The 22,089-nt window shown below is 53.2% G+C and overlaps 1 protein-coding gene across 1 annotated transcript in view; it reads left to right on the top strand.

Annotated features, from left to right (window-relative positions):
• The window catches only part of ryk (receptor like tyrosine kinase), a gene marked incomplete at its 5' end in the record, with an annotated part of 61,378 nt that overhangs the window by 26,987 nt on the left and 12,302 nt on the right, over positions 1–22,089 (top strand). The window contains 3 exons of the mRNA XM_080535961.1: positions 1,118–1,218; positions 4,084–4,170; positions 12,940–13,065. Of these exons, the coding sequence (XP_080392087.1) occupies positions 1,118–1,218; positions 4,084–4,170; positions 12,940–13,065 (314 nt within the window). The remainder of the gene's footprint in view (positions 1–1,117; positions 1,219–4,083; positions 4,171–12,939; positions 13,066–22,089) is intronic.

A 22,089-nucleotide genomic window follows, 5' to 3' on the forward strand; every position in this document is an offset into this window, starting at 1 on the left:
CCGATTTATCGGCCACCGATTTAAATCGGCCAATTTCACTCCAAATGACTCGATCGGTGATCGGCAAAAATGGCTGATCGCAAAAACCGATTTATTTATTTATTTATTTTTTAATTTTAATTTTTTTTCTGGGGAAGACAGATAACTGAACAGAAAACATAGGAGGACGTAACAGTATGTAAACCATGAAGGCCACGTTTATGATGTCTTTTATACAGCCATATCGACTGACTTGGGCTTCAGGCCCTAACTGGGTGATAGGCCAGACCTTTACTATGCCATAAAAATGGGTCTGCGTTTGCTTGGTGCCTAATGGATCAAAACTTTTGTCTAAAAAGCAAAAAATATGTAGGCTATCCAGTCAGTAGGCCTACAGTTATGTATTTAAAAAAAAATCGGTATCGGTTGATCTTGAGGAAAAAAATCGGTGATCGGTATCGGCCCCAAAAATCCAGATCGGAGCATCCCTAACATATATGGAGGGATTTGAAATTGGATTAATGCAGCAACGTGATTCAGGTTCCATCACATTTTCTGCCATTGTTTCCAGAGAGATTCAAATCAAGCCGACAGTCTCAGTGTTAACAGTGTTAATTCAGACCGTCTCAGTGTTCATTCAGGTCTTTGTTGGATATGAATCCTCCACCTGTCCTGCCTCAAAGGAGAACCCAGTTCCTCACATAGGTCCCATAGGAATTACATTGAGGAATTAAAGTGTTCCTTTACTGAGGTAAAGGAAGAAATCGTTTGTAGAAACCGCTTTGTCGTTAGTACTCAATAGCTGTGGGAAGCTGTGGGATCCATGAAGTGAATAGAACATCCTGTTAAATTAATTAAATCAGTCTAAATACCTGGTCTAACCCGAGAAGCAGGGCAGCAGGTTCAGGTGTATTATGCAGGAATTAAGTTGCACTAAATGTATCTCCTCTATTACTTTTAACTAACTACATGTTGCTGTAGCTTGGTGGCCAACACTGGTGTTATGGTGTCTTCTGTTTCACACATGGTACTGGTTCAGGGTCTTCTGAATGACGTAATAACCAGGTTAGAGAGCTGTGGTGGTGTGCAGGTGCGTGCGTCTCTCAGAGGTTCATGGTTCCCTCCTCCTGTGTTGCAGTGTGAGTGACAGCAGCAGCTCCCAGGGCCTCTCCCAACCCTCCACCCAGACCACCCAGTACCTGAGGGCTGACACGCCCAACAACGCCACGCCCGTCACCAGTAAGACCCTCCTACTGTACTACTACTACTACTGTACACACCCTATACCTATGCAACCCTAACCCTATACACATGCAACCCTAACCCTAACCCTATACGTATGCAACCCTAACCCTAACCCTATACGTATGCAACCCTAACCCTCTACGTATGCACAACAGTAAGACCCTCTCCTACTGTACACACCCTGTCTCACATCCTGTCTCACACCCTGTCTCACACCCTGTCTCACCCTCTCCTACTGTACACACCCTATACGTAGCAACCCTAACCCTAACTCTCCTACTGTACACACCCTGTCTCACACCCTGTCTCACACCCTGTCTCACACCCTGTCTCACACCCTGTCTCACCCTGTCTCACACCCTGTCTCACCCTGTCTCACACCCTGTCTCACCCTGTCTCACAGTCTCCTACTGTACACACCCTATACGTAGCAACCCTAACCCTAACCCTATACGTATGCACAACAACCCTCTCCTACTGTACTCACCCTATACTTATGCAACCCTAACCCTAACCCTATACATATGCAACCCTAACCCTATACCTATGCAACCCTAACCCTATACCTATGCAACCCTAACCCTATACGTATGCACAACAACAGTCCAAACAGGAGATGGCCTTATCTAAGAACGTCATCTCATCATATTCCACATGATGGTGTCCTGGACTGGGAGACACATTAGGATCATCTCTTAACTCCTGAGAGCTCTAGAAAGTTTCCTCTCTGCTATATGGCAGGCTTTCTGCAGGGGTGCAAACTTGTCACCTTTTTTGCCGTTTTAGCCGTTTTTACCTCAAAATAGGTCAGCAATTTTCATAAATGTTCTTTGTTTTCATGCAAAAACTAGATTCAATCACCGGTTTGCATCCCTGTTTCTGGCATTGTGTGATTTTGTTAATGAGTGTTGTTGTTATGTCATGAGCTCACAAGCAGCCTTTACATTTGCAATGGGATCTGTAACAATATCAAATACAGCCACTGTTTCATGTTGGCTTTTTGATTTGAAGTGCCTGCAGCCTGATGCCGCCAGGCTATTTATGTCTCCAGGGTATTCATGGGTAATGGGACACAGTCACACATAAGTCTGTTTCTCTTTCCCGCCCTCTATCACCAAATTCCTTTGCCAAACAAGATAATTGGTTGTAAATGATCTAATTAGCTAAACTGGAATCAGAAGGTTGTAATAAACCAGACCAAAATTCCTCCGGCAGTGTTCTTGTCAAGGGAGAGGGTGTATCTCTGTCTGTCTGGCCTGTGTGTGAGAGCCCCTCTGTCCTCAGCTGTCCTGCAATGTCACCTAAACGTCTGAAAAGAAAGTCTGAAGTCACTTCAGAACAGCTGCGTTTCCTCCGCCATGTCGGGACCTCCCTCCCATCCATCGCCTGTTAGTGCAGATGAGAAAGGGGAGAGAAGGAAAGCTCTGCATGTTTCATTTGGCTCAGGGGGGTACTCACTACTCAGGGTTGGGTTTAGAATGGGTGTGCTGCAAAAATGTGAACGTTTTTTCCTTTGGCTATCTCTCCTCCAGTAGAGGGCAGTGTTGTGATGGGAAAAACTATCAGGCTGCCACTTTATATTCCTCCTGCTGGGGAGAGGTCATTTAGGAATTGTGGGTAATTGTGGGTCCAGTAACAGGGTTCCCGCGCTGGTATTAAAAAAGCCTTACAGTCTAAAATCCAGCAATCCAATTCCTAAGGCCTAAAAAGGTCTCAAATTTCAGTTATTCGTTTTCTAAAAATGTCTTAAATTAGATCCTGCAAGGAAATCAGTCTGACCACATCTATTTACGTGGAAATGAATCAAGCTGGAACCCAAAAAATGCCAAATTGCTTCCTTTTTTGTCTGTATGGCAGTGAAATCCCTAATTTCATCACCTCGATGAAATTTAAGACGTCTAAAAAAGGTCTTAAATTTGACTTGTTGAAACTTGTAGGAACCCTGAGTAAGAGCTGAAAATGAGCAGAAGGTCGTCCTGCAGAAATAAAGCATCGGGTCGCCGTGCTTGTGTCTTATTCAAACGCACATCCGTCCAAGAGGAATAAGAAGGGCTTCGGCGTAACCTAAACTGTTAGTGTTACACTTTTTTTCAAGCGTTTTTATTTCAGCCCTGCTATCAACATTTTCCACATTTACTCCATCATTTTTCTATTCATTCTGATTCATTTAGATTCGCTTCCCCATTCACTCTGACTGGAACGCTCAGTCGGGTCAACATGCATCTCCCTCATACAGAGGGTCTGTGTATCATCGCCATCTAGTGGACACATCCAATGTTTTACACTTCATTGTTTTTGTTCTGCCTGCTCTCCTCACCCCCTTGTCTTGTGATCGCTTGCTTGACTGTGTTCATTGGCTCCATCCACCAGCCATTTTACCTCAGCCCTTAAAGGGGCAGTTTGCCCAAATTACAAATTTGCCTGTCTGACTTCATACCTGTTAAACAGTCTCTAGACCACCAGTATCTGTAATACACACAGGGAACCCAAACCACAAACCAGACAACACTCATGGTATCCATGTCGTGACGTTAGAATTATAAGGTTCTATCTCCATTTTTGGTCAAAATTTAGTTTTTTTTACATAATCTGATTTTTTTTTAAATGTTGACATTTTTGAGTTAGTAATTAATAAAATACAAAGGTTCCATCTCACAGAACATAATGGAATGTAAAAACTTTGACGCTCAATATCTCTGAACTGCCCTAAACGGAGATAGAACCTTATCATTCTAAGCTCACGATATGGTGAGATGATAGATTTGTAATTTGGGTGAACTCTCCATTTAAGCACCTCTCTCTTTCTCACTCTCTCCCATCCTCTCTCCCCATCCTCCCTCCCCCCCATCTTGCCATCAGACAATCACCCTGGTACTGCACCCATACTCCAGCTTGCAGCCGCCTCCTCCTTCCCCAACCCCGGTGCCCCCTCCCACGAAACCAAAAGTAAGTTCCAACATAGTCCTGGAAAAAAGCGCACAGAATTAGAAAAAGTCCTACCTTGGAGCACCTAAGCTTTTAACCCTTCAGATCTCAATGAAAAGTATGTGTGTGTGTGTTTTGTTTGTTTACTTTACTTTAAATGAGGAATACATTATCTTCATTGTCGTCTCAGGGTGTGCTTAATGAACATGACTGGATGGCTCTTCATAGTTGGGTTTTTAAGAAGGGTTGGTGAAGTTCAGGCACTCTCCATCTGGTCACTGGGAAGTTCGTTTACTAACCTCTTCATCCTCATTATCAATCTCACTGTGTTGTTCTGCCTCTTGTGAGTCGTCATCTGTAACTGTGCCTCTGTCTTCCTGATGTTCTTCAACCCTTCTGAGTTCTCTGGGAGGTTATACGTGTTATAAACATGTTATAAACTAAGGTAGCTAATGTCTCTTTTTTACATTTACAACGGCTGACATTGCCTGGCCTAGTTTGTCTCATACTGTTTCATACTGTTTGTTTCTCTGACTGTGCTTAGCGTTGCTTACCCCCTCCAGTACATTTGCTTGAGCAACACGTTTATCCACTGCTCAAACTGAATTAGGGAATACTTAGTCATCACTTAATTATAGGGAAAGCTAAGAGCTGGACAGAGCCATAGAAGGGCGACGACCCAGCAGCAGGACCGTTATCTGCTCCTTTGTGCGAGGAGGAACAGGAGGAGCACTTCCGATAGTTATGGAGATAGACTCCAGTTCTATGAGTGGAGCGGAGCCCCATAGGGGAGCTCTGCTCCTATTGGTTTACCCGCTACCTAAAGTAGCCAATGACTGAATTTTTCAATGCCTGCGCCCGCCTGGGGTGCTATATAAAGGGGTGTACTTCGCTACCTCATTCTCCCAAACATACAAAAACAGCCGGGTTTGAACGAGTCGAAGTGGGCCAGCAGCCCTATGGGGCTCCGCTCCACTCATAGAACTGGAGTCTATCTCCATAACTATCGTTCTATATCGTGGAGCTCCGCCCCATAGGGGAGCTCTGCTCCTATTGGTTTAGGCGGAGCGAACGAGGCCAAATGTACCCCCACTGAGACTATTAATCCGTAAAACAATCTCAGCGGCACCCGGAGCTGACCACTGATGTTGGTTCAAGACAACCTTAAAAAGTTGGCCCAACCCACACGAGTCTGCTCCACTGATCTAGCCCTTACGTGAGCACGCAGGGTTGTAGATCTAACGGAACATGTCCTGGAGGAGGGTCCCCTCCCCAGGCACATCCGTAATCATCCTGACAGCACTTGAATAGCATCCCCAACCAGGGTAATCCAAGTGCCATCCCCACTACCTCAGTCCTCAGCAAACTGAGGACAGAGTGAGAAAAGGATGAGGAAGAAATATCACTTACCTAACCCTTACGTTGGGTTGTTGATCTAACAGACATGTCCTGGAGGAGGGTCCCCTCCCCAGGCACATCCGTATTCATCCTGACAGCACTTGAATAGAATCCCCATGACCAGGGTAATCCAAGTGCCCTTCCCACAACATCAGTCATCAGCAAAACTGAGGACAGAATGAGAAAGGATTGAGGAAGAATATCACTGACCTAACCCTTACGTGAGCACGTAGGGTTGTAGATCTAACGGAACATGTCCTGGAGGAGGGTCCCCTCCCCAGGCACATCCGTAATCATCCTGACAGCACTTGAATAGAATCCCCAACCAGGGTGATCCAAGTGCTTTCCCCACTACATCAGTCATCAGCAAAACTGAGGACAGAATGAGAAAAGGATGCGGAAGAAATATCACTGATCTAACCCTTACGTGAGCACGTAGGGTTGTTGATCTAACGGAACATGTCCTGGAGGAGGGTCCCCTCCCCAGGCACATCCGTATTCATCCTGACAACACTTGAATAGAATCCCCATGACCAGGGTAATCCAAGTGCCTTCCCACTACATCAGTCATCAGCAAAACTGAGGACAGAATGAGAAAAGGATGAGGAAGAATATCTTTCAAGTAATACCGTACAAAAAGTGATGGCGACGACCAAGACGCCGCCTCACATATCTCCTCCACTCCCACTCCCCTGAGAATGGCCACTGATGTGGCCATGCCCCTGGTGGAATGAGCCCGAATGCCAGTCGGCACGGGCTGCCCCTTCGATTCGTATGCGAGGCTAATAGCCTCGCAAATCCAATGGGACAGCCTCTGCTTCGAGAGTGGTGCCCCGGCTTTCTGTCCGCCGTAGCAGATCAGAAGCTGGGGAGAAGATCTCAGTCCTGCCGTGCGCTTCACATATTGTGCCAACGCGCGCACCGGACATAGACAATGTAAACGCCTCTCCCTCTCTCCGTCGTGAGGAGGAGGAAAAAAGGCGCTCAGAGCACAGCTCTGAACCCTAAACCCACGATTAACCTTAGGGATAAAAGCCGGGTTAAGGCGTAACACAGCTTTTGTTCTGTCATCAGATATGATCAAACAATCTGCCCGTGTCGAGAGAGCACATAAATCACTCACTCGCTTAGCCGTAGTCAAGGCGAGGAGCTGACTCGTCTTGAGAGACAATAAACGCAACGACATAGTGTCAATGGGTTCGAATGGGGCACGCACAGCGCCTCTAGCACAATCGACAGGTCCCATTTTGGCATTAGAGTCCTATGAGGGCGTCTAAGCCTACACACTCCAGTCAAAAAACGCTTAACCAGCGAATGACTGAACAGTGTCGTTGTCGCAAAACCCTCATGACAAGCTGAGATGGCAGCCGCGTAAACTTTAATAGTTCTCGCCGCCAATCCCTTGTCAAACAGCGACTGTAAGAAGCACAAGAACGTTTCGACCCGACAGCAGACTGGGTCAACGTCCTGTCCCTCACACTGTGTAAACACTCGCCAGCGCGCCGCATATCCCTTTGCAGTGGATTGCGCGCGCGCACTCTGAATGGTCTGAATGACCGCGTCTGTCAGACCCCTGCGTTCTAACAAATCCCTCTCAGTAACCAGGCCATGAGGGGGCCCCCCATCATAGGCGGCCCCCTCACCAAGCCTCTGGCTTGAGAGAGTGCATCTTGTCGATGAGGTATGGGCCATGGCCCTCTACCAACATCTCCATCAGTTCCGGAAACCACGGGGCTCCGGGACGGTCCGGGGCTACAAGAATTAACTCTAGCCTCTCTGACCTCACTCGTGCCAACAGTGGGAGGATAGATCTCAGGGGTGGGAACGCGTATAACAGGACCCTCGGCCATGGGTGGTGTGCGAATGTATCGACTCCCAATGGCGGGTTGTCCTGTTCGCGCAGGAAGAACCAAAGGCGACACTGCGCATTCGTCCGTGACGCAAACAGAACCACTTCTGCTTGCCCGAACCGTGCCCAAATCAGCGACACAATGGAGGGTGCTAACCTCCAGTCGTCGTCCCTCGGGCCTCCCCGTGATAACAGATCTGCTCCTTCGTTGAGCAGACCTGGAATGTGGAGAGCTTTCAGCGAACTCAGGCGACTCCGCGCGCGATGACGCGCGGGTCTCTCCAGTAGCTCAGGTCGGTTTTGACCGATCTCTGTATTACAATCAACTTGCGACGGCGTTCTCACTGGAACCCGTCGCAGTCGTGCGAACCGCCTCTGCAGTCTGCGCATGTGTAACAGGCCTAAGGGGACCACTACATGGGCTGCAGACCTCAGTCCTAGTAAGGACATCCTTGACAGAGCGGTGATTGTATTTGTCACTTGACACACCCAGGGAGCTGACGTCAGTGTCGCTCTCCGTGGTGCCGATAAACTGGCCCTCATCTCGGCAGTATCCAACTGAATGCCTAGATAGGAAAACTGTTGAGCCGGCCACGGAGCACTCTCTGTCCAGTTTACAGCTAACCCCAGCTGAGTGAGGCGCTGCACCAGTGAGGTTGCGTCCCGAATGGCTCGATTTGGGCATTGGGCCAAGACCAGTAGGTCGTCGAGATCCGCATATTATGCGTATCTCGTTACGCCTCAGTGGTTCGAGTGCTGTCTGCACGCATTTGGAGAAAAAACGAGGAGCAAGCGCATACCCGAAGGGCAGGCGCGTGTACTCGTAAACCTTCCCTTGGAAAACAAAACGTAGGAATTTCCTGTGCCACTCTGTGATTGGCACACGAAATACGCGACCCTCAGGTATCTACGAAAGGGGCGTTTCGCCACTCTCTCGTTGAGGACCCTGAAATCTAGTATGGGTCTCATGTCTCCCGAATTCTTTGGGACAAGGAAATACGGGGAGTACCATCTCATGTCCCACTGGTCCCTCGGAACCAATGTCACTGCGCCCTTTGTTAGGAGATTCGTAATCTCCTCCCGGAGCGCACGTGTCTTTATCGGGCAGGACAAAAAACAGTCTCTCTCACGCCCCTGAAGGGCGGAGGAGGCTGAATGAACTGTAGTGCATATCCCCTCCTCAATGTCCTGTCAAGCCAGCCCGACAGAATACCTGTCCCTTCTAGTCATTCTGCATAAAGCAACGACAGCGGCTGGGCCGTCTGTTGTGGTGCAGTCGACAGAAAAAGCTTGAATTTCTGTATGACCCCAGCCGCCGCTGCCCACCGAGGAGATGGCACAGCCCAAGGTGGGGTCATTTCGAAAAGGGATGGGCTGCCGTCTGTAAAGAGTGTTTGTTATGTGTAACAATGCTCTTTATTGACGCAGGTTTATTATGCCTGATAATCAAAGAACCGGCCGCACGCTCATGAGCTGGGCCAGGTCTTGATAGACATGGAGGGGTTTTTGATGTAAATAACGCCTCGTGTCGTGATAGGGGTAAGTCCGCTAGGCAGAGAGCTGGCCACACGCCGGTAAGCTGGGCTAGTCTCCGCTTCGTTTCTAACTGGTAGCGATTCGACCACACTCTGACAAGGCAGGTGGGTCTCCGCTCCGGTAGATACCATGGAAAATCCTCCTTAGGGATTTACCGTCTGACTTACCGTCTGTAAAGAGTGTTTGTTATGTGAAACAATGCTCTTTATTGACGCAGGTTTATTATGCCTGATAATCAAAGAACCGGCCGCACGCTCATGAGCTGGGCCAGGTCTTGAATAGACATGGAGGGGGTTTTGATGTAAATACCGCCTCGTGTCGTGATAGGGGTAAGTCCGCTAGGCAGAGAGCTGGCCACACGCCGGTAAGCTGGGCTAGTCTCCGCTTCGTTTCTAACCGGTAGCGATTCGACCACACTCTGACAAGGCAGGTGGGTCTCCGCTCCGGTAGATACCATGGGAAATCCTCCTTAGGGATTTACCGTCTGACTTACCGTCTGTAAAGAGTGTTTGTTATGTGTAACAATGCTCTTTATTGACGCAGGTTTATTATGCCTGATAATCAAAGAACCGGCCGCACGCTCATGAGCTGGGCCAGGTCTTGAATAGACATGGAGGGGTTTTTGATGTAAATACCGCCTCGTGTCGTGATAGGGGTAAGTCTGCTAGGCAGAGAGCTGGCCACACGCCGGTAAGCTGGGCTAGTCTCCGCTTCGTTTCTAACCGGTAGCGATTCGACCACACTCTGACAAGGCAGGTGGGTCTCCGCTCTGGTAGATACCATGGAAAATCCTCCTTAGGGATTTACCGTCTGACTTACCGTCTGTAAAGAGTGTTTGTTATGTGTAACAATGCTCTTTATTGACGCAGGTTTATTATGCCTGATAATCAAAGAACCGGCCGCACGCTCATGAGCTGGGCCAGGTCTTGATAGACATGGAGGGGTTTTTGATGTAATAACGCCTCGTGTCGTCGCGGCACTGAGTTTGCTCAGAAACTCCGCCTCCGCTGCAGACAGACCGTTGGGTCGGTCTGTGGTGATCTTCGCAATGGCGGCGTTAAACACGGCGATGTTATTCGCCGCCGCCTGCGCACCGAGCTCATCAGAGCTTTCTGATTCTGACACCGGCACCGACCACTCAGCTGGGTGAGGGCGGCGTGGTGTCATGGCCGGCTGAGCGGGCGGGACCATCCCTACTTGGGGAGGTGCCTGCCCAGAACGCCGCTCTGGGGCCTGTCCGGACGCATCATCGGCAGAGCTATTCGAGTCGGATAGCATCCCCGAGATAGCGCCCGCCAGGGGAAAAACGCTCTCCTTGATCCAGGCCATCCCCTTTCGCCTTTCCGCGACGGAAAGGAGGTGGAAGGGGAGGCAGCTGGGGGAGGCGACCAACGCCGCCTCGGCATGTTCGGGGCCGAGGCAGACGTGGCAGAAGTCGTGCTTGTCCTCCGCTGCTAGGAAATCGCAGCGGCAGGTGTCCCGGAGGAACTTCTTCGTGGTCGGCGGCGGACGATCCATCGCTGAAGGGAAAAGTCTCCTCCGCTGAAAAGTGTCCTCCGCTGCTCGGAAGTCGCAGCGGCAGGCGTCCCGGAGGAACTTCTCCGTAGGCGGCGGACGATCCATATCTTGAAGGGAAAAGTCTGGCGGGTTCTCCAGTCTTAGTAGTCGTCCTTCTCAGTCTTCAGATATAAACCCGTGCTGAACTTTTTGGGAGAATGAGGTAGCGAAGTACACCCCTTTATATAGCACCCCAGGCGGGCGCAGGCATTGAAAAATTCAGTCATTGGCTACTTTAGGTAGCGGGTAAACCAATAGGAGCAGAGCTCCCCTATGGGGCGGAGCTCCACGATATAGAACTGTAGTGGGACTTGTGCTCACAGCCACAGCCCGGCGCCATGCAGCTCGACTGGCATTTGCCAGAGAACACCAGGATGGGCAGGTCGCCTTTGGCGCCCCGTTCTCTTCTCAGATGAGAGCAGGTTCACACCCAGCACGTCATGTGACCTGTCATATATAGACTGACTTACATAGCGCCTTTATCCAAAGTGCTTTACAACGGCCTCTCATTCACACATTCACACACAAATGGCGGCAAGCTACCATGCAAGGCGCCGGCCCGCTCACTGGGAGCAATTTTGGGGTTCAGTGTCTTGCCCAAGGACACTTCGACACGTGGCCAGCCGGGGCTCGAACCGCCGATCTGCCAACCTTGCGATCATTAGACGGCGGCTCTACCTCCTGAGACACAGCCGCCCCATGTCATAGAGTCTGGAGAGACCAGGGGAACGTTATGCTGCCTACAACATCCAGCATGATCGGTTTGGCTTTCCTTCATCGAGATCCACCATGTGTGGTTTAAGTGTTCCCTTAGTTTCTTTGAGCAGTGTATATTAATTAAAGTGTCGTTTTCACTCGAGAGTGACTGACTTACTGTAGGGTTTGGTCTGACCACTGGGTGGCACCACTGAGCTATAGACATCATCTTGTAGTCTGTCACTGTAAATGTTAGCAATTCTCATCAAGTCTCACCCGAGTAGAACCTTGACTAATATATATGCTGTACATATAGACAACAACACACTACCTTAGATTCAACTGATTGTGTCTCACACTAGGCCTCGCCTCTGTCCATCCATCCCTTGTCAGTGTGGTGTCGAGGTTCTTTGAAGCCTTTGAAGTCCAAGTCATGAGCATTCTCTCCTCTCTCCAAAATCTCTTCATGTTGAACTCTGAACTCTGCTGTTGTCAAATGAGTAGGGGCATGATTTCAAACCGTTCATGTTGACTAGGTCAAACAGAATGGATGAGCTCAGGCATGCAGGAGACTGCTTTCAGTTTCCTCTGGATTTCTCACAGGGGCTTTCGCTCTTCCTTTAGTAAATAACCCTCAGAGCTTCCCAGCTCAGTCCCAAGCCGGGGGGGTTTAACTAGTGAGACGTACGTCAGTAGGGTTGCTCAACCCCCCCGCTACCTTCGTCTCACAGCTGCTTCGGTTGAGTCGATCCTCGCGGCTCAACTCCTCCTAACGGCGGTTCACCGCACAGTTTAGTCTGAGTGACTGGTAGACTAGCTTTTTCATTCTCAGCTTCACACAAAGAGAAGTCTTAATACTGAAATTACCTACCTGGCTGCAAGCTGCAGCAGAGCACATGACGGTTCTAATGTCTTATCTCTCATCGCTGACATATTGTGTACACAGGAGATGTGTTTATATAGAGCGGGTCATGTTTACGTGGTGTGGTTCAGACATTGTGGGTGAGCTTATGTCGTTGTTGTTATGGTATGCGATACACGCGTATCTGACTGTGTAAGCTGACAGGCCCTGGGGAGAAGGCCTGGTATGATTCCCGTCGTAGACACGGCTTTCTTTGTCCCTCCGACTTTTGACTGACTGTGATTGTGGGTGTGTGTCTGTCTGTGTCTGTGTGTCTGTCTGTGTCTGTGCTTCTCTCTCTCAGCAGGGTATCCGCGGTGTCTTTGAAAAGTATTAAAAGTTGATAAATAAATTTTGGGAAAATCAAGACCCTTAATAAGTATTAAAAAGTCTCATCACGATTTTATGAGGTCTTGAATTTTGTAGGTATTTTTCTGAATTAGACTCTGTCCAAAGAGTTTGAGTCCTAAAAACGTTTAGTCAAAGTTCGTGAATTTATTAGTTTTATTAAAAAACTAAGATGAACCGGAAATTTTGTTGTATGATAGTGGTCTAGTCTATTGCAAACTAAAGCTGTTAAGTTAAAGGTGTCACTGATGTCAACGGTTACAGCTCAAAATGGCGGTGAGGTCTGGAAAAATATTGACAAGGTCTTTAAAAAGTCTTAGAAAGGTGTTGAAATGAACCTCAAGATTCCTGTATATACCCTGAGTAGGTAACATAGACACGGCTGTTCTAGTGTCAACTGTCACTTAGATCCAACTGTCACTTAGATCCAACTGTCACTTAGATCCAACTGTCACTTTCAAATTAACCTCAAGATTCCTGTATATACCCTGTCTCTCTCCCTCAGGTTACCCGTCCCTGCGCATAGAGAAGAACGACCTGCGGAGTGTGACCCTCCTGGAGGCCAAGGCCAAGGTGAAGGACATCGCCATCTCCAGAGAGAGAGTCACACTACGGGACGTCCTGCATGAAGGTACGACACGTCTAAACATCTAAACCCACACGAAGGCTGTCTCTCTGCTCAACATGGTGGGGAAATGTCTCCTTTGATGTGTGTTACAAAACACACCACAGTGCAGCTCCATTTCCCAGACCAGATCCTTCTTGCAGAAGGTGTGTGTGTGTGTGTGTGTTTGTGTGTGTGTGTGTGTGTGTGTGTCTGTGTGTCTGTGTGTGTGTCTGTGTGTCTGTGTGTGACAACCATGACGTAGAACCTGGCGTCACCGGGCTTGCTTCCCTGCCAAGCAGTGACGCATACAGTGATGTGTATGGATGTGTGTGGTATTCCAGTGTGAGGGAGAGAGCCCGGCGTTAGGGAGTGGAGCCGAGCAGAAGGTCTGGTCGTGCCCGTGGGGCTGCTGGGTAACAAAGCCCAGAGCGCTGGGCGCGTCCTGGACCCGCTCCAGCCCAGCCCTGGCCTGGCCTGCCTGCCCGCCTGTCTGCCTGTGGAGGTGTTGTTGATGTAACAGACCACAGTAATCCCCCTACTCTCGTCTCTCACTCCTGAGCAAACACACTGGCCCCATCCTCCCTGTCCTCCTAGCTCCTTCCCTCCTACCTCCTTCCCTCCTACCTCCTTCCCTCCTACCTCCTTCCCTCCTACCTCCTTCCCTCCTACCTCCTTCCCTCCTACCTCCTACCTCCTTCCCTCCTACCTCCTTCCCTCCTACCTCCTTCCCCCTTCCCTCCTACCTCCTTCCCTCCTACCCCCTTCCCTCCTACCTCCTTCCCTCCTACCCCCTTCCCTCCTACCCCCTTCCCTCCTACCTCCTTCCCTCCTACCTCCTCCCCTCCTAGCCCCTTCCCTCCTACCTCCTTCCCTCCTACCTCCTTCCCTCCTACCTCCTTCCCTCCTAGCTCCTTCTCTCCTACCTCCTTCTCTCCTACCTCCTTCCCTCCTACCTCCTTCCCTCCTAGCTCCTTCCCTCCTACCCCCTTCCCTCCTACCTCCTTCCCTCCTACCTCCTTCTCTCCTACCTCCTTCCCTCCTACCTCCTTCCCTCCTACCCCCTTCCCTCCTACCTCCTTCCCTCCTACCTCCTTCCCTCCTAGCTCCTTACCTCCTAGCTCCTTCCCTCCTAGCCCCTTCCCTCCTAGCCCCTTCCCTCCTAGCTCCTTCCCTCCTACCTCCTTCCCTCCTACCTCCTTCCCTCCTACCTCCTTCCCTCCTACCTCCTCCCCTCCTACCTCCTTCCCTCCTACCTCCTTCCCTCCTACCTCCTCCCCTCCTACCTCCTTCCCTCCTACCTCCTTCCCTCCTACCTCCTTCCCTCCTAGCTCCTTCCCTCCTACCTCCTTCCCTCCTAGCTCCTTCCCTCCTACCTCCTTCCCTCCTAGCTCCTTCCCTCCTACCTCCTTCTCTCCTACCTCCTTCCCTCCTACCCCCTTCCCTCCTACCTCCTTCCCTCCTACCTCCTTCCCTCCTACCTCCTTCCCTCCTAGCTCCTTCCCTCCTACCTCCTTCCCTCCTAGCTCCTTCCCTCCTACCTCCTTCCCTCCTACCTCCTTCCCTCCTACCTCCTTCTCTCCTACCTCCTTCCCTCCTACCTCCTTCCCTCCTACCCCCTTCCCTCCTACCTCCTTCCCTCCTACCTCCTTCTCTCCTACCTCCTTCCCTCCTACCTCCTCCCCTCCTACCTCCTTCCCTCCTACCTCCTTCCCTCCTACCTCCTTCCCTCCTACCTCCTTCCCTCCTACCCCCTTCCCTCCTACCTCCTTCCCTCCTACCTCCTTCCCTCCTACCCCCTTCCCTCCTACCCCCTTCCCTCCTACCTCCTTCCCTCCTACCTCCTTCCCTCCTACCTCCTCCCCTCCTACCTCCTTCCTTCCTACCTCCTTCCCTCCTACCTCCTTCCCTCCTACCTCCTTCCCTCCTACCTCCTTATCTTCTACCTCCTTCCTTCCTACCTCCTTCTCTCCTACCTCCTTCCCTCCTACCTCCTTATCTCCTACCTCCTTCCTTCCTACCTCCTTCTCTCCTACCTCCTTCCCTCCTACCTCCTTCCCTCCTACCTCCTTCCCTCCTACCTCCTTCCCTCCTACCTCCTTCCCTCCTACCTCCTTCCCTCCTACCTCCTACCTCCTTCCCTCCTACCTCCTCCCCTCCTAGCCCCTTCCCTCCTACCCCCTTCCCTCCTACCTCCTTCCCTCCTACCTCCTTCCCTCCTACCTCCTTCCCTCCTACCTCCTTCCCTCCTACCTCCTTCCCTCCTACCCCCTTCCCTCCTACCCCCTTCCCTCCTACCCCCTTCCCTCCTACCTCCTTCCCTCCTACCTCCTTCCCTCCTACCTCCTACCTCCTCCCCTCCTACCTCCTTCCCTCCTACCCCCTTCCCTCCTACCTCCTTCCCTCCTACCCCCTTCCCTCCTACCTCCTACCTCCTACCTCCTTCCCTCCTACCTCCTCCCCTCCTAGCCCCTTCCCTCCTACCTCCTTCCCTCCTACCTCCTTCCCTCCTACCTCCTTCCCTCCTACCTCCTTCCCTCCTACCTCCTTCCCTCCTACCTCCTTCCCTCCTACCTCCTTCCCTCCTACCTCCTTATCTCCTACCTCCTTCCTTCCTACCTCCTTCCCTCCTACCTCCTTCTCTCCTACCTCCTTATCTCCTACCTCCTTCCCTCCTACCCCCTTCCCTCCTACCTCCTTCCCTCCTACCTCCTTCCCTCCTACCCCCTTCTCTCCTACCTCCTTCTCTCCTACCTCCTTCCCTCCTACCTCCTTCTCTCCTACCTCCTTCCCTCCTACCTCCTTCCCTCCTACCTCCTACCTCCTTCCCTCCTACCTCCTTCCCTCCTACCTCCTCCCCTCCTACCTCCTTCCCTCCTACCTCCTTCCCTCCTACCTCCTTCCCTCCTACCTCCTTATCTCCTACCTCCTTCCTTCCTACCTCCTTCCCTCCTACCTCCTTCCCTCCTACCCCCTTCTCTCCTACCTCCTTCTCTCCTACCTCCTTCCCTCCTACCTCCTTCTCTCCTACCTCCTTCCCTCCTACCTCCTTCCCTCCTACCTCCTACCTCCTTCCCTCCTACCTCCTTCCCTCCTACCTCCTCCCCTCCTACCTCCTTCCCTCCTACCTCCTTCCCTCCTACCTCCTTCCCTCCTACCCCCTTCCCTCCTACCTCCTTCCCTCCTACCTCCTTCCCTCCTACCTCCTACCTCCTTCCCTCCTACCTCCTTCCCTCCTACCTCCTCCCCTCCTACCTCCTTCCCTCCTACCTCCTTCCCTCCTACCTCCTTCCCTCCTACCCCCTTCCCTCCTACCTCCTTCCCTCCTACCTCCTTCCCTCCTACCTCCTTCCCTCCTACCTCCTTCCCTCCTACCCCCTTCCCTCCTACCTCCTTCCCTCCTACCCCCTTCCCTCCTACCTCCTTCCCTCCTACCTCCTTCCCTCCTACCTCCTTCCCTCCTACCTCCTTCCCTCCTACCTCCTTCCCTCCTACCTCCTTCCCTCCTACCTCCTTCCCTCCTACCCCCTTCCCTCCTACCCCCTTCCCTCCTAGCCCCTTCCCTCCTACCTCCTTCCCTCCTACCTCCTTCCCTCCTACCTCCTTCCCTCCTACCTCCTTCCCTCCTACCCCCTTCCCTCCTACCTCCTTCCCTCCTACCTCCTTCCCTCCTACCTCCTTCCCTCCTACCTCCTTCCCTCCTACCTCCTTCTCTCCTACCTCCTTCCCTCCTACCCCCTTCCCTCCTACCTCCTTCCCTCCTACCCCCTTCTCTCCTACCTCCTTCTCTCCTACCTCCTTCCCTCCTACCTCCTTCTCTCCTACCTCCTTCCCTCCTACCTCCTTCCCTCCTACCTCCTTCCCTCCTACCTCCTACCTCCTTCCCTCCTACCTCCTTCCCTCCTACCTCCTACCTCCTTCCCTCCTACCTCCTTCCCTCCTACCTCCTTCCCCCTTCCCTCCTACCTCCTTCCCTCCTACCTCCTTCCCTCCTACCTCCTACCTCCTTCCCTCCTACCTCCTTCCCTCCTACCTCCTACCTCCTTCCCTCCTACCCCCTTCCCTCCTACCTCCTTCCCTCCTACCCCCTTCCCTCCTACCTCCTTCCCTCCTACCTCCTTCCCTCCTACCTCCTTCCCTCCTACCTCCTTCCCTCCTACCTCCTTCCCTCCTACCCCCTTCCCTCCTACCTCCTTCCCTCCTACCTCCTCCCCTCCTAGCCCCTTCCCTCCTACCTCCTTCCCTCCTACCTCCTTCCCCCTTCCCTCCTAGCTCCTTCTCTCCTACCTCCTTCTCTCCTACCTCCTTCCCTCCTACCTCCTTCCCTCCTAGCTCCTTCCCTCCTACCCCCTTCTCTCCTACCTCCTTCCCTCCTACCTCCTTCTCTCCTACCTCCTTCCCTCCTACCTCCTTCCCTCCTACCCCCTTCCCTCCTACCTCCTTCCCTCCTACCTCCTTCCCTCCTAGCTCCTTACCTCCTAGCTCCTTCCCTCCTACCCCCTTCCCTCCTACCCCCTTCCCTCCTAGCTCCTTCCCTCCTACCTCCTTCCCTCCTACCTCCTTCCCTCCTACCTCCTTCCCTCCTACCTCCTCCCCTCCTACCTCCTTCCCTCCTACCTCCTTCCCTCCTACCTCCTCCCCTCCTACCTCCTTCCCTCCTACCTCCTTCCCTCCTACCTCCTTCCCTCCTAGCTCCTTCCCTCCTACCTCCTTCCCTCCTAGCTCCTTCCCTCCTACCTCCTTCCCTCCTAGCTCCTTCCCTCCTACCTCCTTCTCTCCTACCTCCTTCCCTCCTACCCCCTTCCCTCCTACCTCCTTCCCTCCTACCTCCTTCCCTCCTACCTCCTTCCCTCCTAGCTCCTTCCCTCCTACCTCCTTCCCTCCTACCTCCTTCCCTCCTAGCTCCTTCCCTCCTACCTCCTTCTCTCCTACCTCCTTCCCTCCTACCCCCTTCCCTCCTACCTCCTTCCCTCCTACCTCCTTCCCTCCTACCTCCTTCCCTCCTAGCTCCTTCCCTCCTACCTCCTTCCCTCCTAGCTCCTTCCCTCCTAGCTCCTTCCCTCCTACCTCCTTCCCTCCTACCCCCTTCCCTCCTACCTCCTTCCCTCCTACCTCCTTCTCTCCTACCTCCTTCCCTCCTACCTCCTCCCCTCCTACCTCCTTCCCTCCTACCTCCTTCCCTCCTACCCCCTCCCCTCCTACCTCCTTCCCTCCTAGCTCCTTCCCTCCTACCTCCTTCCCTCCTACCTCCTTCCCTCCTACCTCCTTCCCTCCTACCTCCTTCCCTCCTACCTCCTTCCCTCCTACCCCCTTCCCTCCTACCCCCTTCCCTCCTACCTCCTTCCCTCCTACCTCCTTCCCTCCTACCTCCTCCCCTCCTACCTCCTTCCTTCCTACCTCCTTCCCTCCTACCTCCTTCCCTCCTACCTCCTTCCCTCCTACCTCCTTATCTTCTACCTCCTTCCTTCCTACCTCCTTCTCTCCTACCTCCTTCCCTCCTACCTCCTTATCTCCTACCTCCTTCCTTCCTACCTCCTTCTCTCCTACCTCCTTCCCTCCTACCTCCTTCCCTCCTACCTCCTTCCCTCCTACCTCCTTCCCTCCTACCTCCTACCTCCTTCCCTCCTACCTCCTCCCCTCCTAGCCCCTTCCCTCCTACCCCCTTCCCTCCTACCTCCTTCCCTCCTACCTCCTTCCCTCCTACCTCCTTCCCTCCTACCTCCTTCCCTCCTACCTCCTTCCCTCCTACCCCCTTCCCTCCTACCCCCTTCCCTCCTACCCCCTTCCCTCCTACCTCCTTCCCTCCTACCTCCTTCCCTCCTACCTCCTACCTCCTCCCCTCCTACCTCCTTCCCTCCTACCCCCTTCCCTCCTACCTCCTTCCCTCCTACCCCCTTCCCTCCTACCTCCTTCCCTCCTACCTCCTCCCCTCCTAGCCCCTTCCCTCCTACCCCCTTCCCTCCTACCTCCTTCCCTCCTACCTCCTTCCCTCCTACCTCCTTCCCTCCTACCTCCTTCCCTCCTACCTCCTTCCCTCCTACCTCCTTCCCTCCTACCTCCTTCCCTCCTACCTCCTTCCCTCCTACCTCCTTATCTCCTACCTCCTTCCTTCCTACCTCCTTCCCTCCTACCTCCTTCCCTCCTACCCCCTTCTCTCCTACCTCCTTCTCTCCTACCTCCTTCCCTCCTACCTCCTTCTCTCCTACCTCCTTCCCTCCTACCTCCTTCCCTCCTACCTCCTACCTCCTTCCCTCCTACCTCCTTCCCTCCTACCTCCTCCCCTCCTACCTCCTTCCCTCCTACCTCCTTCCCTCCTACCTCCTTCCCTCCTACCTCCTTCCCCCCTTCCCTCCTACCTCCTTCCCCCCTTCCCTCCTACCTCCTTCCCTCCTACCTCCTTCCCTCCTACCTCCTTCCCTCCTACCTCCTTCCCCCCTTCCCTCCTACCTCCTTCCCCCCTTCCCTCCTACCTCCTTCCCTCCTACCTCCTTCCCTCCTACCTCCTTCCCTCCTACCTCCTTCCCTCCTACCTCCTCCCCTCCTACCTCCTTCCCTCCTACCTCCTTCCCTCCTACCCCCTTCCCTCCTACCTCCTTCCCTCCTACCTCCTTCCCTCCTACCTCCTTCCCTCCTACCTCCTCCCCTCCTACCTCCTTCCCTCCTACCTCCTTCCCTCCTACCTCCTTCCCCCCTTCCCTCCTACCTCCTTCCCCCCTTCCCTCCTACCTCCTTCCCTCCTACCTCCTTCCCTCCTACCTCCTTCCCTCCTACCTCCTTCCCCCCTTCCCTCCTACCTCCTTCCCCCCTTCCCTCCTACCTCCTTCCCTCCTACCTCCTCCCCTCCTACCTCCTTCCCTCCTACCTCCTTCCCTCCTACCCCCTTCCCTCCTACCTCCTTCCCTCCTACCTCCTTCCCTCCTACCTCCTTCCCTCCTACCCCCTTCCCTCCTAGTCCCTTCCCTCCTACCCCCTTCCCTCCTACCTCCTTCCCTCCTACCTCCTTCCCTCCTAGTCCCTTCCCTCCTACCCCCTTCCCTCCTACCTCCTTCCCTCCTACCCCCTTCCCTCCTACCTCCTTCCCTCCTACCCCCTTCCCTCCTAGTCCCTTCCCTCCTACCCCCTTCCCTCCTACCCCCTTCCCTCCTACCTCCTTCCCTCCTACCCCCTTCCCTCCTAGTCCCTTCCCTCCTACCCCCTTCCCTCCTACCTCCTTCCCTCCTACCTCCTTCCCTCCTACCTCCTTCCCTCCTACCTCCTTCCCTCCTACCCCCTTCCCTCCTACCTCCTCCCCTCCTACCTCCTTCCCTCCTACCTCCTTCCCTCCTAGTCCCTTCCCTCCTACCTCCTTCCCTCCTACCTCCTTCCCTCCTACCTCCTTCCCTCCTAGTCCCTTCCCTCCTACCTCCTTCCCTCCTACCTCCTCCCCTCCTACCTCCTTCCCTCCTAGCCCCTTCCCTCCTACCTCCTTCCCTCCTACCTCCTTCCCTCCTACCTCCTTCCCTCCTACCTCCTCCCCTCCTACCTCCTTCCCTCCTACCTCCTTCCCTCCTACCCCCTTCCCTCCTACCTCCTTCCCTCCTACCTCCTCCCCTCCTACCTCCTTCCCTCCTACCTCCTCCCCTCCTACCTCCTTCCCTCCTACCTCCTTCCCTCCTACCTCCTTCCCTCCTTCCTCCTTCCCTCCTACCTCCTTCCCTCCTACCCCCTTCCCTCCTACCTCCTTCCCTCCTACCTCCTTCCCTCCTACCTCCTTCCCTCCTACCTCCTTCCCTCCTACCTCCTTCCCTCCTACCCCCTCCCCTCCTACCTCCTTCCCTCCTCCCCTCCTACCTCCTTCCCTCCTACCTCCTTCCCTCCTACCTCCTTCCCTCCTACCTCCTCCCCTCCTACCTCCTTCCCTCCTACCTCCTCCCCTCCTACCTCCTTCCCTCCTACCCCCTTCCCTCCTACCTCCTTCCCTCCTACCTCCTTCCCTCCTACCTCCTCCCCTCCTACCTCCTTCCCTCCTACCTCCTTCCCTCCTACCTCCTTCCCTCCTACCTCCTTCCCTCCTACCTCCTACCCTCCTACCCCCTTCCCTCCTACCTCCTTCCCTCCTACCTCCTTCCCTCCTACCTCCTCCCCTCCTACCTCCTTCCCTCCTACCTCCTCCCCTCCTACCTCCTTCCCTCCTACCTCCTTCCCTCCTACCTCCTCCCCTCCTTGCTCCTTACCTTCCCTCCCCTGGCAGTCCAGCTCATGCCTAGTGCACTGGGCCTAGTGCCTGGTTGCGATTGTTATTAGCTGCTATCGGGGAACATTCCTCAATCAGCCCCTGGATGAGGTCAACCACTTGGCAACATGCCGCTGAATTGATTTATTGTTTTTTATGGTGGCTTTTATCAGAGAGCCAATAGCTGTATCAAACCCATCAAGCACACCTTTAAAAAAAAAAAAACTAAATCCTTGTTAATAATTAACTGTGATGGTGAATGGACATCAGGGCTGCTTTCTTTCCCTGTGTTCTCAGGTTGTACCAGTCACTGAGAGTGCACACACACACTGAGAGTGCACACACACACACACTGAGAGTGCACACACACACACACTGAGAGTGCACACACACACACACACTGAGAGTGCACACACACACACACACTGAGAGTGCACACACACACACACACACACACACACACACGGGTGGCGTGTATAAACCCTGTTTGTTTTGGCCATCCGTTGACCATTATGACCCAATCCCCCCCCCCCCCCCCCCCCCCCTGGAGACCTCACCGTATCACCTTATCAGCCTCAGCCTTGGCAGGCAGACTTGTTTTTGCCAAAGAACCACTGGAACTCATTAAATACCGTATTTACCACAGAATCACCTCACTGTCGTCACAAAGCGTCATCGACTATATGAAAGTGTTTGCGACATTGGTTAGGTGAGGATGAGGCTGGGAGGAGGCTGGGTCTGGGGTGCAGGTCCTGGCTAGCCTGTGAGGGAGGGAGGGAGGGAGGGAGGGAGGGAGGGAGGGAGGGAGGGAGGGAGGGCGGGAGGGAGGGAGAGAGAGA

Source organism: Nansenia antarctica (genome assembly GCF_963989245.1).
Source record: "Nansenia antarctica genome assembly, chromosome: 7".
Classification (NCBI taxonomy): Eukaryota; Metazoa; Chordata; class Actinopteri; order Argentiniformes; family Microstomatidae; genus Nansenia; species Nansenia antarctica.